Raw genomic sequence first — 17212 nt, 5'->3', positions numbered from 1 at the left:
ATCCCTGGCAGCCTCTCCAGGCAGGGTGGGGAAGACCCCCTGGAGAGCTGCTGCCAGTCAGAGCGGACAATGAAGAGCCGGAGGGACCAGGGGTCTGACTCAGTGAAAGGGGCCATGGCGGATTGGCAGACCAGGCAGGTGTGGGCAGGCAGCAGGCCCCGGGCCCCATTCCTGGCAGCAGCCTCTCCAGGGAGGGCTGGGGGAGACCCTTTGCTGTCTGGGACCCGCCGGCCGAGGCCAAGCTGACCGCGAGGAGGGCCTCTCTCGCCTTCAAGGCGGTGTGCATCTCGGCTGGAGCCTGGCCCGGCTGCTGTCCTTTCCTCTTTGGCTCCCCACAGCGGGCAGCAGCTCCCTGGCTCCCCCGCCCTGGCCACTGATTCTGAGAATGAGCCGGCCACGCTCTGTCTCTCCCGGGGCTGCCGTGGCCCCCTCCCAGAGTAGAGCCGGAGCCTGACCAGCCTGGGCCCCAGCATTGCAGCAGAGCCTGAGAGGGGCCCCAGACAGCCCCTGCAAAGCTTCAGCCCCCCCGACCCTCCCCCACACCATTGCCCCCCCCACCCCCCAGGTATCTGCCCCTCAGTGCTGGCAACAAGCTAGGAAGGAGCAGAGAGAGGAGCAAGAGGGAGCAGCCTTTGGAAGGGCCCCCTCTGGCCTTGGGGCAACTTGTCCTCGGAGCTGCCCCTGGTGCTGCCATCTTCTAGTAGGATGGGGGGCAGGAGGAGGCACCCTGAGCTGCAGGGCTGAGAGGGGAGCGGGCTGGGGCCACGGCAAGCTCCTCTCTTCTCCCCTCTGCTGGCCACATCCGGGGCCCTTTTCCGATGAAAGGAGGGAGCTTGACTGGGAGGCGAGCAACAGTCTGGCCTTTGTGAGGGAAGAACAAAGAGATCTAGGCCTCGGTGGTGGGGTGTCACACGCTGGGCAACACACACACACACACACACACACACACACACACACACACACACACACACACACACACACCCTGCCATTCCGGGATGCGGCCAACACAACAAGGAGACGATTCTCTGGGCGGAATGAGCTTCCGGAGTCCAAGTTGGAGGGATCCTGTGCGCTGCTCTGGGGGTGGCAGTGGGGGCGGGGGGGTGAGTCTAGCATTTGGACCCAAGCCCCCCAGGTGTCCTTCCCCAGGGGATGGCCTTGCAAAGGGGGTCAGGGAAGGAGGACGCCTCCAGCTTCAAGGAGGGCTTTTCTTCTCCCTCCCCCCCCCCGGCAGCTGCAGGTGATCTTCAGAACAAGCCCCATGGGGCTGTCAGCCGTGGGTCGCCAGAGGGGGTTGGCCTGCAAGCCCCACCATCCCCGGCTGCCGTGGCTTCTGGCTCAGGGGGATGGGACTCCTAGTCCAGCGAGCTCTGGGGACTCAAAGCTGGGTGCCGCTGCTCTATAGTGGATGCTGGCTGGTCCATTTCCCCACCCGCTTCTCACTGTGTGAGGACTGGACTGGAGCGTGCTGCCGGAGCAGACTTTGCTCGCCATCACGCTGCATCATGGGGCCAGTTGTCTCAAGTGTGTGTGCAATGCATTCTTGGAGTTCCAAAGGTCGAATCAAAAACGGAAAGCCTGGGACCAACGGTGGTAGCCTCTCTTGGCTTCCCCCGCAGAAGCCACCGCCAGGCCTCTCCTCTTGACCGGCAGAAGAGCGTGAAGGGGCTACCAGCAGGATCCACCACGGAGCCCAGGGCAAGAGGACCCTGGCAGAGCCGGAGGACGCGAGGGGGCTGGGCCGCATCCTGGACTGCAGGGGCAGAGTCCCGAAACCCACAGCGAGAGGTTGATGATCAATTCCGGGGGGGGGGGGCGTGTTTTGGGCGACTTGATGTTGCTTGCGTTTCCGGCTGGGTCCAAAGGCAGAGCTGGCTGGTGTGAACAGACAGTGAGGGGCGGCGGGAAGGAGGGGGTTTCCCCCAACCACCGTCACAGAGGACCTTGGCCAGGGGCCTCCAAGTGGACCAGAGAGATGGAGCACGTGTGTGTGTGTGTGTGTGTGTGTGTGTGTGTGTGTGTAAACAGACAGCCTCCTGTGCTCGGGTGAGAGAGGAAATTGTGTGTGGGGGGGGGGGAGTCCTGTGTGGGAAGTCAACACAAAAGAACACACCCGGCAGAACGAGCGGCTCCGTTCCTACACTGTTTGCAACATGCGGCAATCATCATTGCAAGGGTGGCTTTGGCCCTCTCTGCCACTTGCAGAAAGGCCTGGAGAAGGGTCCCCTTTGTGACCCTGCTTCACACTGAGAGTGGCCACACCCACACCTAGCGCCCACCTCCTTCCGGGAGACCCAGCAGCAGCCCCCGCAGCCCCCGCCACTGGACGGACACGGGAGAGCCCCCCCCCCCGGTTGCTCTCTCTCTCTCTCTCTTCCCTGCAGCAGGAGAGAGCAAGCCTCCCTTGAAAAGGGTCCTCTTGGCCAAGTCTGCAGGTTCATTTTCTGAAGTCAGTTCTGGGGTTGGGGGCCTGTGCAACTGGGGGCCTCTCTCCCAAGCTCCTTCCACTCACTCACATTTCCTGCCCTGCCTGCTGACAGCCCCTCTCGATGTGGCTGCAGGTGTGCTTGGATCCGGACTCGCTTCCTGCAGGGTGGACGCATGGGTCCATCCGTTCCTGTGATGAGTAAAACTCCACACAAAAAGAGTCGGGACAGAGCCATCCATTGCATGGGATCAACATTCCGGGTTTTGGCCATTTAAAAATCTAACATTTATATCCCACTCTTCCTCCAAGGAATCCAGAGCAATACACACAATCATATTTATCCTCAAAACAACCCTGTGAGGTAGGTTAGGCTGAGAGAGAAGTGACTGGCCCAGAGTCACCCAGCAAGTCTCATGGCCGAAGGGGGATTTGAACTCAGGTCTCCCCGGTCCTAGTCCAGCACTCTAACCACTACACCACACTGGCTCAATGGTTCATATGGGTCAATGGGTCAAATGGGTCAATGGGTCAAATGGGTCAAATGTGTCAATGGGTCAAATGGGTCAATTATTTTACATTTATATCCCACTCTTCCTCCAAGGAGCCCAGAGCAATACACACAATCATATTTATCCTCACAACAACCCTGTGAGGTAGGTGAGGCTGAGAGAGAAGTGACTGGCCCAGAGCCACCCAGCGAGTCTCATGGCTGGACGGGGATTTGAACCTGGGTCTCCCTGGTCCCAGCCCAACGCGCTAACCACCATACTATGAAAAGAGGAAGCTGCCCCCTCCCCAGCCGGGAGCCCCAAAGAGAGGCTTCCTCCTCCAGGGGCACGGCTGGTTCCACTCCAGGGACAGAAGCCGGTCATTCGGAACGCGCCCCCCTCTCGGGGAAGGCGTGCGGATGGAGTGGACCTCCTGGATGGAGCAGGGGGCCTGCGAAGGCAGGCAGGGAGCTGGCCGAGACCGGACTTACATCAAGGGAGAGGCAACCGCTGCCTGCTAGCGGTGGGCGGGCTGGGCTGGTCCCGGCTTCCCCCTCCCGTGACTCTGTTCCACCCCCAGCTCTGATAGATTCCCACCCCAGGAGCTGCCAAATGGGAAGGGGCAGAAGAAGCCCCAGAGAGCCCCTCGGGGTCGGCCTGGCCTTTCCCTCCTTCCCTGCACCCAAGCGGAGTCCTGGACCCCCAGAATCCACCCGGGTGCGACAGGGAGGCCTTTGGGGGCGGAAGAGCGTCACGGGAGGGGGAATCCCGGCCCAGCCCAGCCCAGCCGGACTTCTCCTCCCTCCAGGGCAAGCAGTCAGTGGCCAAGCAGGAGGGGTCAGGCGCCTGGTGCAGCTGGGAGGCTCCTGTGCCGGTGGGGGTGCCGGGGCTGCCCCAGCCCAGCCAGGGCCCCCGGGAGAGGCCGCTCTGCTCCTGGGGCGAGGCAGACCACTGAGCTCGCCCATCGCCCGGGGGTCACCCGGGTCGCCCCAAGCCCAGGAGCATTGGGGCACCGCCCTGAAGACAGCATTGGTTCCACCTCCTGTCCAGAGCTGAGAAGGGGGGAATGGGCGCCCCGCACGTAGAAGGGCTCGAATGTCATCGCCCTCCCTGGTGGGAAGATCCTGGCTCCTCCGCCTGTCTGCTCGGCTGCTCTGCTGCAGGGACGCGGAGGATTCGCACTCGTGGCCAGGACTGCCGTTGGCCCGCGCCTGATCCAGAGATCAGTGCCCAAGGCCTCGATGCCTCTCCAGGCACCATCGCACCTTTCGTTTTCCGGTCTCTTTCTTCCTCCGCGGTGGGCCATAGCGGCAGCGTAGGAGTCAGACGGACCCTCCTTGGCCCAGCGAGCTCAGCCTTGTCTGCACTGACTGGCAGCAGCAGCAGCAGCACCTCTCCAAGGTTCCAGGCAGGAGTCCTTCCTGGTACCCCGACCTGCGGGGGGGGGGGGCTTGTCGATGCAAAGGCGAGGAGCTTCCCCGGAGCCACCGCGCCCCCCCCCCCCCGCCCCCGGGACATGAGCCGGGTGGTTGCCAGCCTTTGGCCCCAGCTGGTCTTCTTGGACGACGACCCACCTGCTGCTGCTGGTTCTCCTTCCCAGACAGGTTGAACCGGAAAGAGGCGGGCGGCTGCCTCTCCGGCGGGCGGAGGCGGGCGGGGCACGTCCAGGCCTGCAGCAGTGCCGGCCCCGCCCGCCGCCCGCCGCCCGCCCAGTCCGGCCAGGGGGGGACCTGAGTGCTGGAGGGAGCGGAGCTCCCCGCAGGCAGCTGCTGCGATCCTGGCCAGGCAGCGGGCCAAGCCCGAGAGGCCACAGCCAGCCCGGCCTTCTGGGCACGGGGTGGGTGCCGCCCCCCGGGGGGGGAGGAGGGAGGAGGAGGAGGAGGAGGAGGAACACCCTCTCTGGTGGCTGGCAGGTGAGGAGGAAGTAGGAGAGGAGGAGGAGGGGCAGAGCGGCTCCCTCCCTCCCTGGCCCTCCTCCCCGGGGGCGGCGGCTGCTGCTGCTGCTTTCACTTTCCTCCGCGGGGCCCCTGCCTGCCTGCCTGCCTGCCCTCTTCCTCTTCCTCTTCCTCGTCCGCCCTCCTCCTCCTCCTCCTCCCCCCCAGGACCATGGCCGGGCCCTCCGCGGCCCCCTCCCCGCCCCTGCTGCGGCTCTCGCTGCCCGCCCTGGGCCTCCTCCTCCAGCTGCTGACCATCCTCCTCTTCGCCACCTTCGTCTGCTACGGCCGCCACACCAGCGCCAAGCTCTGGCACCAGGAGGAGCTGCGGCTCCCCAACGGCAGCAGCAGCCCCCCCCTGCAGAACCACTTCGACCTGCGCTACCCCAGTGAGTCATCCATCGTGGGGGCCCCAGCTCGGGGCGGGGGTGGTTTGAGCTGCCCAGGGGCTCAGAAAAAGGCCAGGGGGCCCACAGACCCCCTTTGGGGAACCACAGCCAGTCATGGCCTCTCCAAGAAGAGTGGCATCTAACTGGAGGAGGAGGAGGCCAGGGCTGTCTTGGGGGCGAAGGGAGCCGCCAGTTTGTCCCCACCTTTTTTGGGGGGGGGAGAGAGCTGCAGAAGCAGCATCAGAGGTGACCCCTCCTAGTACTGAGGAGGAGATTCGGGGCTCTGAGCCATTCACGTCATGGGCCTGAGCCCTATTCAGGAGGGGTTGACCCATGCAGGGTGAGAGGATGATGCCTCTCAGCACCTTCCTCGATCGCTGCTGCCCCATCCAGGTGTTCCCCATAGCCTGGGAAACATGATTCCAGCGGGGATTCGAACTGGCAACCTCTGGCTTCTGAAGGAGAATGAGCCAGCAGCAGCTGGTCGTGTTGGGGTCCGGGGGGGGTGCCAAGCTGGGGGCAGCTGCTTCTGGTTCCCAGAAGCCCAATTGCACCTGGTTCTCCCACCCCACCATGCCCCCATGTGAACGAGAGCCTCACTGCCTGCAGGCTGTCCATTCATCAGGTAGAGCTTTGCGGGGGTCGCACACTTCTCCCTGATGAATGGGCAGCCTGCAGGCAGCACAGCTCCGGCCGACGTGGGGGGCAACCGGTCTGCCGGGAGCCACAGACAGCTGTTCCTCATTGGGCACCCCCGAGCTTGGGAGGCCCTTGTGGCCCAGATGTGTGTCCTGACCTTGACAAGGGCCCCCCCCCCGTTGTGTCCCCCCCCCCGCAGGCTTCCAAGACGTCCACACCATGATCTTTGTGGGCTTTGGCTTCCTGATGACCTTCCTGAAAAGGTACGGCTTTGGCAGTGTGGCCTTCAACTTCCTCATTGCCGCCTTCGCCATCCAGTGGTCTGTCCTCATCCAAGGCTTCCTCCATTCCTTCCACAATGGCAAAATCCACGTGGGGATCGAAAGGTGAGCCCCATGGAGATGGGACCGCCCTGCTGGCTGGTCTTCTTGCCCGCCACTTGTGGGAGCCTGGGGGAGATCCGGATCCAGATCCGGGAGATCTGGCTGCCTGGTGGGCCTGCCCCGGGATGCCACTGCCCTCACATGGCCCTTGGGGAGGCTTGGGGCCATCTTGCCAGGAAATGGGACCGCTGGTGCATCACGGACTCCTCTCTCAATCGCCCCCCCCCCCCCGCCGTGGGGCAGTCCTCAGACACCTCTGGGCCAAGGGCAAGATTTCGGGGCTGCTTCAGAGCTCTCCTGGGCAGTGGGGGGGCCCCCCTTCCAAACAGGGCTGACGGCGGCCCCTTCCCCGGCTTCTTCTTCCGGACAGCATGATCAGTGCCGACTTCTGTGCGGGGGCTGTCCTCATCTCCTTCGGGGCGGTGCTTGGCAAAACGAGCCCCGTCCAGCTGCTGCTCATGGCCGGGTTCGAGGTCACCCTCTTCGGCATTAACGAATACATCCTGCTGAACCTTCTTGGGGTGAGTCGTCGCATGGAAGGAATGGAAGCGGCTGGGCCCTCCGAGCAGGTCTGGTGAGGCTTGTGGGGTGTCACCGTCCCGTCCCCCCGTTTGTATCCTGACAACAACCCTGCAAGGCCGCGTGTTCAGATGGCTCATGGCAGGCCAAAGAGTCTGCCTTGGGGGTCCGGGGCTGTCACTGAACACTGTGTGGACCCCACCTCACCGCCCCCCCCCATCTGCTTGTTTCCTCTGTTCAGGCCAAGGATGCAGGCGGCTCCATGACCATCCACACCTTCGGGGCCTACTTTGGGCTGATGGTCTCCCGGATGCTGTACCGCCCCCACCTGGACCGCAGCCAGCAGCGGGAAGGGTCCACCTACCATTCCGATCTCTTTGCCATGATCGGTGAGAGCCCCCAAACTCCCAGCTCCACAGACACACATCGGCAGTCCAAGCTGTGGTTGTGGAGGGCCCGAGAAACGACATCATCATTGCGGGGCGGGGGGGGGGCTTTTTTCCGTTCCGAAAAAAGGTGGACTGAGCTGATCCAAGGATGCTCTGCAGAGCCGGCTGGGGAGATGGAGACCCTTGGGAGGTCACCCCCTGCAGGGACTTGCACAGGAAGTGTGGAAGCACACTGTGGAGATATTGCCAGGCCTAACCTGGAAGGCGCCCGGGACACCAAGCAATCCGCCCCCCCACCCAGTTTTGCCAAAGAGGGAAGGGAATGTGGAAGAGGCAGGGGCACAACGTCTTAGCCTTTCTGCTTTGGCTGCTGTGTGGCCCTTGCCCTCCCATGCACAGGGCAGGGGCAAAAGTGCCGCCCCCCCGATTCTCTGGCCTGGAATCCCACCCCTCACAGGGCCAGCCCTAAGATGGAGCCCCCTCCCTCCCCCCTCCCCCCCTCTAGGCACGCTGTTCCTGTGGCTCTTCTGGCCGAGCTTCAACTCCGCCATCACGGCGCACGGAGACGACCAGCAACGGGCAGCCCTGAACACCTACTTCTCCCTGGCTGCCAGCACCCTGGCCACTTTCGCCACCTCCGCCCTGCTGAACGAAGGAGGCAAACTGGACATGGTATCCCTGGGCGCAGGGCGGGCGGGGGTCTCCTCCTGGGCACTTAGGGAGGACTGGCCCTCCTCATGCCCCTTTGCTGGCTTCCGCTTCTGCACGCCTGAAGCTCAGTGGCAGAGGAGCGCCTGCCTGGCAAGCAGAAGGTCTCCCTGAGCTCAGCCCCCACCCCACCCCGGAGGAGAGCGGGCCTGGGGGTGGCAGGCCTGAAGGGTCCCCTTTGCTCAGCAGGGTCCACCCTGGCTTGCCTTTGGATGGGAGACCACATGTGAGCCTCATAAGAGCGGGAGTGGGCAGGGCAGGGCAGAGCAGGGCAGGGCAGGGGGGCTCCTCCTCCTCCCCTCGACAGCCCCTGTGTCTGTCTCTTGGAGCCCCTTCTCCTGGGAGGGCCTGAGAGTGGAAGTGGTGGTGGTGGGGGGTGCCCAGCCAGCCTCTGTCTTGCAGGGCTGCCTTCCACTTGCCCCCCCCCCCCGGACTGCCGCCTCTGCCCCGCCTTGCCTCCCACGGCGGCCTCATCACCAGCCTCTCCAAATCTGCCCCCCCCTCCAGGTTCACATCCAGAACGCGGCCCTGGCCGGGGGCGTCATTGTCGGGACTTCCGCGGAGATGATGCTCACCCCCTTTGGGGCCTTGATCGCCGGCGTCTTGGCTGGCCTGGTGTCGACACTCGGCTTCCAGTTCCTCACCGTACGTTCTCTTACCAATATGGTGCCCCAACTGGGGGGGGGGGGGTTTCCTCCTTTGCTTCCTGAGCCCTCGTTGAGCAGCTGGTCCTAAGGAGCCCGACGGGGGGGGGGGGGGCGCGGGGCGCCAAAGGTTGCAGAGGGGGTGCATTTAGGTGCCTTTGGAGCCTGGACCTAAAGGCCTTTCTGCAGGGGGAGGGCTGCCACTCCCCGCCACTGTGCAGGCAGGCAGGCCAGGCACAGCTGCACCCAGCCCCCAGCCTCCCACCCCCACGACAGGAGGTCAGGCGGGGTGGGTGGGGTGTCCAGCCACCACCTGCGGGATATCCCCCCCTGCCCCGGACTCTGGACTGGAAGTCTGCTCCACAGAACAGCCACGCTGCAGGCAGGCTGGCCATGCATCAGGCAGAGTGGCGCGATCCGACCCAGCGCCACGTGTCCAGCCTGACTCTCAGACGGGGCAGGGAGAGAGAGGAGCGACCTCTGGCGCCCCTGCCTGGCACCCTGGGTCTCTGGTGGGGAGTCCGGTGCTGCCCAGGCGTTTCAGTTCTCCCGGACCCCCTGAGTCGATACGCTGCTCACGGGGCAACCCGGGCCAGTTCCCATGCCGTGGTGGATTCATCTGCAGATTGGGTCTGAGCTGCGGCCATGTTGCAGCGCATCGGTGCAGAGTCCCATGGCATGGGAAGATCAAGTGTGAAGAGGCAGAGGACGGGCCGCCAAGGAAGGGGGCTCCCTCTGGGGTGGGGGGGGCGGAGGAGCAGCATCTCACGGTCCGACTGCAGATCCCGGGAGACTCACCCAAGGCCCTTCTGAGTTCGACAGGAGTCACTGAGACGGATCGCCAGCAGGACTGAACGTGCTGAGTTCCGTGTGTGTGTCTCAGTGAAAGCCACGTGGGTCCCTCGAGCCCAGCTTCTAGTCCCCCTCTGGGGAGGCCACAATTCGGGAGGAGCCTCTTCCCTCTACCCTCCCTGGAGGCCCCCCTGCTGGCCACAGGCCACTGGCAGACTTCTCTCCTCCCCGGAGGATTTCCTTTTGAAGTGGTCCAAGCGGATGCCCTCCTTAGCCCCCCTTCCTTTCACCTGACCTGAACATGCCCCCACTGGCGTCTGGTCTCTTCCTCCCCAGCCCCTTCTGGCCTCCAGGCTGAAGATCCAGGACACCTGCGGGGTGCACAACCTTCACGGGATGCCCGGGGTCCTGGGGGCCCTGCTTGGCGCGCTGGTAGCAGTCCTGGCGACCCCAGAGATCTACGGCGAAGGGTGAGCCTTGGTGGGGGGCGGGGGGCGGGGGGGTCCCCTGGGGCAGAGTGTGGCCTGGGAGGTGGAAGGGCTTCCGGGGACGGACCGGGCTTTGGGGCCGCCTCCTCAGGCCTGGTGTGCTGCTGCCGCCTGTGCAGGATGGCCGACGTCTTCCCTTTGGTGGCTGCCGGGAGGCGGACGGTGGCCTTCCAAGGCCTCTTCCAGCTGATGGGCCTGCTGGTCTCTCTGGGGATGGCCGTGGTTGGCGGCTGCCTTGTGGGTGAGTCTTGCTGGGGGGGCAGGGAGGGGGGCTGGGGGCGGGGGCAGCATGGGAAGGCTTTGCGGATGGCCCAGGGTGGGCAGGTGGGCTCATGGAATTTGCTGGTCCCAGATGGCTTCCCGGCCTGTTTCAACAGCGTCCCTCTGCTTGTGGAGAGAGGAGGGGTCTGTCTGCTGAGCCCAGACTTCTCCTGGTCCCCAAAGAGCTCACAGCTCAGCTGGCTCCTTTAAACTGAAAAAGGAAGGTCAGGAGATTCACTCACAACTCTCTCTCTCTCTTGCCGCTGCTGCTCCGGATCTTCTTCCAGTTTTGGAGATCTCTCTCTCTCTCTCTCTCTCTCTCTCTCTCTCTCGATTGAAGGCTAGAGAAAAACATTTGTAAACTGCAGGCTTGAGAAGGCCGTCTTTTAATTGCTACCTCCAGAAAACAAGGGGGGGAGGGGGGGGAAGCCCAACCAGGCCGCTGGTGACAAGAGGCCGTTCTGCTGCCGCATCTCTGAAAAGGGATGAGGGCAATAATCCCGTGTCTCTCCACCAAGCTGAAGACATTACGCACTTTCGCCACTGGAGGGCAGTATAAGATAAGATATCGCTCCTGGGACGGCCAGGCTGACGCTGCAGCCAATAGGACCACCCTCTGCAGTTGATGTAGAAGATTTCTTAAGCGAAACAGGCAGGTCCCTGCCCCAAGGACCTTACAGTCTAGGCCAGGGGTTCCCAACTATTGGTCTCCAGAAGCCGCTGGGCTATGACAACTCCCATTCCCATAGTGGTTACCCAAACAGAAGATGACTCTGAACGTAAGCTGACCCCCTTTAAAACAGAGGTTAGTCCCTATATAAGTTGGACACTTGCCTCCCGAGGTGACTTTTAATTATTCTGCTGTAGTTTGTTATCAATGGTGTGAACCTGAGTCTATCTTGAAGTGGAAAGAAGGACTGGAACCCAGCCTGTGTTTCAACCCCCCACATGTTCCCCCCAACCCCACACGGTGTATTTTGAAGCTTTGCCCAGAAACTGATGGTGAGGGGAGTCTGAGCATGGCAAGAAGATCGCGCTGGCAGAGCCTTCCTTGGACTTTCTCTCCTCTCCCCCAGGCGCCATCCTGAAGATGAGAAGTCTCGGGGCTCCCCTCGACCGGCAGTGCTTTGAAGATCAGATCTACTGGGAGGTACCCACAGGCCCTTTTCGAGGGACCCTTTTTCTCCTTGGGTGGCTGCTCAGCAATGCTTGCCAGGCAGTCAGTGTCCCCTTCTGCTGCTGTCCACACCACACAAAACCTGATGTAAAAAGAGATCAAACAGGTGTCCTCCAAACGGGGGGGGGGACCTCCCAGGACGTGCTCTTGGTGCTGACCCCCAAGTCCCTAGACTCCTTCCAGGGGGCTTCAAAGGGAGCCTCCTCTGGAGTGAAACTGCTGGATGGAGATCCTCAGCAAGCTGGATTCAGACGGTGCTTTTTGCACATTGCACAGCCAGGAAGGGCCAAGCCAGAGGTGACCTGGGAATGCCTCTCTGCCCTTTTTCTCTTTCCCCAGAAGCAGCTGTGGGGAAGCCACTGGGCTACTGCCCCAAGGCCAGCTCTCTTCTCCCCACACCAGAGCCTCCATCCCCCTCTGCCCCTCTGCTGTGGCTTTTCGGACATATAAGGGACGGGAAGACTCAGGGTGCTGCTCCTCCTTGGGGGGCCCGTCTGGGCCCAGGGTCACCTTCTCGCTGCTGACCGTTCTTGGGAAGAGTCCCTGGGAGTGACAGGGGGTGTGTGTGTGTGGACGGGGGCAGCCCAGGACTCCCTGCTCTGTTTATCTTCCTCTCTGGATTCTGCACAGGTGCCTGAGGATCATCACGAGGGGCTTCAGTGCCTGGAGGCCGTGAGTACCCAGGAGCCAGACAGAGATGCAACAAGTGCCTGACAGGATTCGGCCCGAGCACCTCCCCCAGCTGCTGGGCTGAAGCAGCCTCAGTGCCCACAGACCCCTTGTGTTTGGGGGGGGGTCCCATGAGGCTCCGTTTAGCTGGGTCTGTCTGAGCACAGGGGGTCTGTCACATGAGGAGATCTCCCCACACGATCCCTTGTCTGGTCAAGAAGAGGCCACGAGGACTGGCTGTGGAGGCGGCAGCGGCGGCAGCGACCCCCACGCACACTCAGTTGCCAAGGCGAGGCATTCTGAGCCTCCAGCAGCCTCTGCACTGGACTGGCTGTGATGACTCTGCAGAGGGCCTTTTGCACATGCTCAGGGGCACTCCCTTCTGCAACATGACTTCACATGTTCTCAAGCTGGGCCACAGAGCATGGGAGCCATTTCTCTGCTGGAGAGCAGACCCTGGGGACAGCAGAACTACTGCAGGGCACCCCTGGGGAGGTGATGGGCAGGGAGAACCCACAGGGCCCACAGGCACAGCACCTGGGGAGGCACACCTCTTGGCCGCACCTGCCTTCCCTTGATGGGCTCCTTTGGTTTGTCTCTCCCAGACTGCCAGGACCTCCTCCCCAAAGGCAGCTGGCTCTGGGTCAGGTCCCTAGCAGCCATCTTTCCCCCCTAGCTGGCGGGACAGATTCCCAATGATTTCCTTGGCTAGAAACACCCTCTTTCTAGAACTCTTGAGGGGAAACAAGCACCTCAGGGCAATGATTGAAACAGAAGGAGAGGTTGAAATAGATGTATTTCTGCTGCTGATCTGTATTTTTATGTCAATATCATTCCTAACCTGGGACCATTTGCTGGGCTATCAATATTCTTCATCCAAGGGCACAGCCCCACTCAGCATGGCACCCACATCCAGGGACCCCTCATAACAGATTTCTTTAGTTCTCACTTTGTGGAGCAACAGTCTCCAAGTGACACCGTCTGAAATCTACCAGAGAGGTAGGAACGGAGCCACTGTAGAACAGGGCCGCCCAATCCCACCTCCCTCAGGCGGTCCAGAAGGATACCACGGTCGATGGGATCGAAAGCCACAGAGAGATCCGGAAGGATCAGCAGAGCCACACTCCCTCTGTCGATAGGCAGTCGGAGATCTTCCATCAGGCCGACCAAGGCAGTCTCAACTCCCACAGCCCACTCGAAAGCCGATTTGAAATGGGTCTAGATCAGTGTCCCCTGTAACAGAGATTCCCAGATGTTGTTGACCACAACTCCCAGCATCCCCAGCTGCAATGGCCTTTGACAGGATTCTGGAAATTGTAGTCGACAACATCTGGAAAACCCTGTTGCAGGGAATACTGGTCTAGATAATCTGTTCCATCCAAACCTGCCTGGAGCTGAGAGGCCATTATTTTTGCTATAACCCAGACTACTCTCTTGGGATTTCGTCACCATGAAAGGCAGTTCAAATGAGTAATTGTGGGAGAAGAAAACAGCCCTGTAATGGCAGAGTCAACTTCGGGACAAGACATGGTGCATCCCATAAACCATTCCTCAATATGGACAGAGTGTGTTGAAATCCTGAATGTCCCCGAATTCCGTGCTGGCTGATGTTTCTTGCAAGCCATCCCTGAGAGCGTAGCAGCCTAGGAAGCTGCCTCTTGCTGAGTCAGACCACTGGTCCAGCTAGCTCAGGATTGCCTACCCAGACTGGCAGCGCCTTTTGCCAGGTTGCGGGCAGGAGTCCCTCCCAGGCCTAAGTGGAGATGCTGCCAGGGAGTGAATCTGCTCCACCACACCCAATCAAACCCACCCAATCTGCCAGGCACCACCCTTAGGATGCCAGGACGCCCCCTACCTACATCAAAGGACACCAGGAGATCAGGAAACCCTGAAAATTGGCAAGAGAGCGGGTCTTCTTCTTGGACAGGAAACATCCAAGTTCTGGGGGCGCAAGTACAGTTTCCACCACTAGGTGGCAGGACCCCGCTTCTCTTCTCAGCACTCATCAGAGCTTGGTCCCTAATATTTCTGTGCCAGTCTTGACTGTTCTTGACTACAGCTTCCATCATCCCTAGCCACAACCACTGGAGGGGTGATGGGAACTGTAGTCCAGCAACAGCTGGGCACCCAAGGTTGGGAGCGTCTGCCTTCCTGTTTTCTGCATGGGTCTTCCTTCCCTAGTGGCTAGGGGGCAGGACAGAGCGTATACAGGCGTGTTTCCTCCTCGAGAATCCTGGCTGCTGTCCCTTTCCTGCTACTTACACAGGAACGGAGTATACATACAATCCATTCATTTGCATGCGGCGCATTTGGGCTGGCCCTGAGGGAAGTCTCTCTTGCTGAGGGATGGGGCCGCATCCTGCTCACTCCTGAGGTGCAGAGGATACGGACACCTCCTTTCCAGGCTGTGCCTCCTTTGGCTGGGCATTAACCCAGTGGCAGTTCACAGGCACCCTCCTGCCCCTCCGCTGTTGCTGGTGCAAGACAACTGCCACCACGAGCAGCTATTGGACAATGCCTGTAACATCACCAACACTGAGGAAAGGTGCAGTCCTCTGTCCTCTCCCTCCACTGCTAACTGAGCAAAGAGGGGCCTTTTCAGTGTGTGTGTGTGGGGGGGGGGCATTGCGTCTATGGAGCACAGAATTGTCCCCTCACAGCCCACCCAGCAGGCCTGCTCTCTGCTCATCTTTAAAGAGAGGCTGGAGCCATGGTTTGCGCCTGCCCCCCCCCCCCCCAGTTTCAATATGAGCTGCTGCTGCTGCTGCTGCCCCTCCTCACGTGGCTTTTACTTCACCCTGTAACTTTGCTTTTAATGTTCCTGCGGTTTTATTGTGCTGTCTGACATGGCCTCCTCGTGAATCCAAGCGACGAAGAGGCCGGCAGCGGCTGAAAGGTTTCCCGTCAGCAAACCGGTGCCCGTCAGGACCAGGGCGCTGCAGCGGCTTTGGACTCCAGCCAAGACTGGCAGCATTAATCCAGCATTTCCACATTTAATTACAAACCAGAGCTGTCGGCTTCTGAAGCCCAAGCCCGGCATCTGCAGGGAGCTGTTCCCCGGGATGGGTGGGAAGAGGCCCCTCCCTGGCAGACCTGGCTGCCCTTCGGAGCGAGGACGGAGGAAGGCAGCCAGGGCCTGTCTGGGTGGAGGAGAAGCCCCCTCCAAGGGCCTGGGCGGCCCCATCACCACCATGGTGGTGCCCCACCACCACCACCACCGCGCATCAGGCACACTGGAGGAGGCCATGTGGAAGGAGCCGCCATCTTCTTCATCATCACTAGCCGGCTGTGGATGAGCCCAGTGGCTGGCGAGCAGGTGCCCCTCTGGGCACAAGACAAACTACGGCTGCCATTGGCAGGCAACAGCGGAAGAATGTGCTGGCCCCCCTCCCCTTCCCCTTGGGCCAGGGGCGGGGGTGGGGGAGAGCGGGGCTAATTAGCAATTAGCCTTCCTTCCCAGCTCAAGGAGGCTGTTAAAGTGGGGAGTGGAATTTGGAGGCGGGGAAGGCAAGAAAGCCAAACAATAGCAGCAGCCAGATGTCCTGGGGCATCCTCCCCCCTCCGGCTTTCCAAAGCTGCCCCCACCCCCTGATTCTCCTTACTGTACACGCCCCCCCCCCGCACTGCCTGGCTCCTCTCAGAGGTCACCCGGCCGGGCTCTTCATTTGCTGCAGGATGGCTCCTGGCCCCTGGCAGCAATGCCCAGATGGCACGGCTTGGCTTGCCTCTCGGTCAGGAGTTCTCAGGCTCAGGCCCCCAGATGTTGCCAGACTAGGACTCCCATCACCCCCAGCCTGACTGAGGAGACCAGCAGCAGCAGGGGAGTGGGCGATCAACATCATAAAGCAAAAGCTGCTATTTGCCCCCTTCCACCACCACCCCCCAAGAATTGAGAGATATACTGCCTCTTAACTGGGAGGCTCCACTTTCTTTGTCTTTTAATCCCACCTTCCTCCAGGAAGCTCAGCAGGGTGGGTTGGGGTTCTTCGTCCCAGTGTGCATCACGTGACACTTGTTAACACTGAAGCACATTGGCCATCTTGTTGTCCTCTCACCCAGTGCAGGGGCCCCAGTCCTGATCCATGGGGGACCCCACTTCTCTCCATTTAGAGAACTGTCCATTTATTCCTACGCATTCCTGTCCTTCAGCCAGTTTCCTCAAGAGTCTTTGACAAGGGACTTCTTTGAAAGCTTTTTGGAAGTCCAGGTATACTATGCCAACCGGATCATCTTTATCCACACACCTGTCAACGACACTCTCCAAAAACTCCAAAAGGTTCATGAAGCAAGATTTACCTCTGCCCTCCTCCTCCTCCTCCTCCTCCTCCTCCTCCTCCATGTCTCAAGGCTGGTGGCCATCACCATGGGTTCCTGGCTGTGACTGAAACGGACACACCCCTTAAGATCCCTGAACCTGGAGACTGGGCCAGGTGAGATGAAGATCTGAAATGGGCCCAAATACCCAGCTGACTGGCCACAGACCACAGTATTCCAGATTCCAGCTCACAGCATCCTGTCCTCCTTTTCTGCAGTCTGAGCTGGGCGGAGGTGTCTCGGCAGGTGCCCCTCCACTTCCAAGAGCCCTGCTCCCTTCTCCCGCCCCCCCCCCCCTCACCTCTTCCCTCTGGTACCAAAAGCCTCCCTCCCAGATTCCCCGGCACAGCCAGCTTCAGAGCTCCCTCCAGGTCATGGCTAAGCGCAGCCCGTCCGCAAAAGGGTTCGAGTGTAACCAGCCTCTTGGCCTAGACTCCACCGCCGCTGCCCCCCCCCCCGATGGATCCCCAGCCTGCTAGATTTAATCGGATTAAGGGAGTCTCTCTCTCTCCCCCCGCCCCCCCCCCACACCTTCTCCTCCTTCCCGTGAACTCCACCAACCCTGCTTTGTATGGCGCTGGTTCAAGGGAGTCCGGCATGATGAGGGAAAGGCGGGGGGGGGGGCTGGTGCTGCCGCTCTGGTAGTGGCAGATTGGAGGCCTGTGAACCCTGAAAGGCCCCGGACAGTGAACAAATTGGCTCTCCGTAGGGGCCCCCATTCTTCCGTAGCTGAGCACAATGCCGGCCCTTCAGGCCAGCAGAGGGGTCCCTTAGCCACGAGGAAGGCCTCTTCAAAGGCCAGGCGGCTGGCCCTGAGAGCCAGCCAGGGCTTCCGAGCAGCGCCCGGCTGTGGCCACCAGGGCCTCACTGCTGGGATGTCTCCTCCTCCTCCTCCTCCTCCTCCTCCTCCATGGCCTCTTGCCTCAGAACTGCCTTCCAGCCAGGGAGGCTCGCTGGTTTAGGACCAGAATTCCCGCCACAAGGAATTCG

The 17212-nt window shown here is 61.3% G+C and overlaps 1 protein-coding gene across 2 annotated transcripts; it reads left to right on the top strand.

Moving 5' to 3' along the window:
* Positions 1–4611: 4611 nt before the first annotated feature.
* On the top strand, positions 4612–12753 carry RHBG (Rh family B glycoprotein). Of its 2 annotated transcripts, XM_053277213.1 has the most exons (10): positions 4615–5239; positions 6078–6264; positions 6632–6782; positions 7022–7169; positions 7675–7841; positions 8385–8522; positions 9650–9783; positions 9921–10042; positions 11139–11212; positions 11870–12753. In XM_053277213.1, the coding sequence occupies exons 1-10, from the start codon at positions 5023–5025 to the stop codon at positions 11951–11953; spliced, it is 1422 nt and encodes a 473-aa protein (XP_053133188.1). In that variant the 5' UTR covers positions 4615–5022; the 3' UTR covers positions 11954–12753. The 2 variants fall into 2 exon arrangements, with proteins under 2 accessions (XP_053133189.1, XP_053133188.1); XM_053277214.1 differs by lacking the exon at positions 9921–10042 and having other exon boundaries at positions 4612–5239.
* The last annotated feature ends 4459 nt before the right edge of the window (positions 12754–17212 follow it).

Source organism: Hemicordylus capensis, chromosome 14, assembly GCF_027244095.1.
Source record: "Hemicordylus capensis ecotype Gifberg chromosome 14, rHemCap1.1.pri, whole genome shotgun sequence".
NCBI lineage: Eukaryota > Metazoa > Chordata > Lepidosauria > Squamata > Cordylidae > Hemicordylus > Hemicordylus capensis.
The sequence above is the reverse complement of the archived record's forward strand: the minus strand, read 5'-3'. Positions and strand labels throughout refer to the sequence as shown.

Coding starts and splice junctions, on each gene's coding strand:
- RHBG (XM_053277213.1), top strand. CDS start 5,023: ATGGCCGGGCCCTCCGCGGCCCCCTCCCCGCCCCTGCTGCGGCTCTCG. Junction 6,265..6,631: donor ATCCACGTGGGGATCGAAAG/GTGAGCCCCATG, acceptor TCTTCCGGACAG/CATGATCAGTGCCGACTTCT. Junction 10,043..11,138: donor GGTTGGCGGCTGCCTTGTGG/GTGAGTCTTGCT, acceptor CCTCTCCCCCAG/GCGCCATCCTGAAGATGAGA.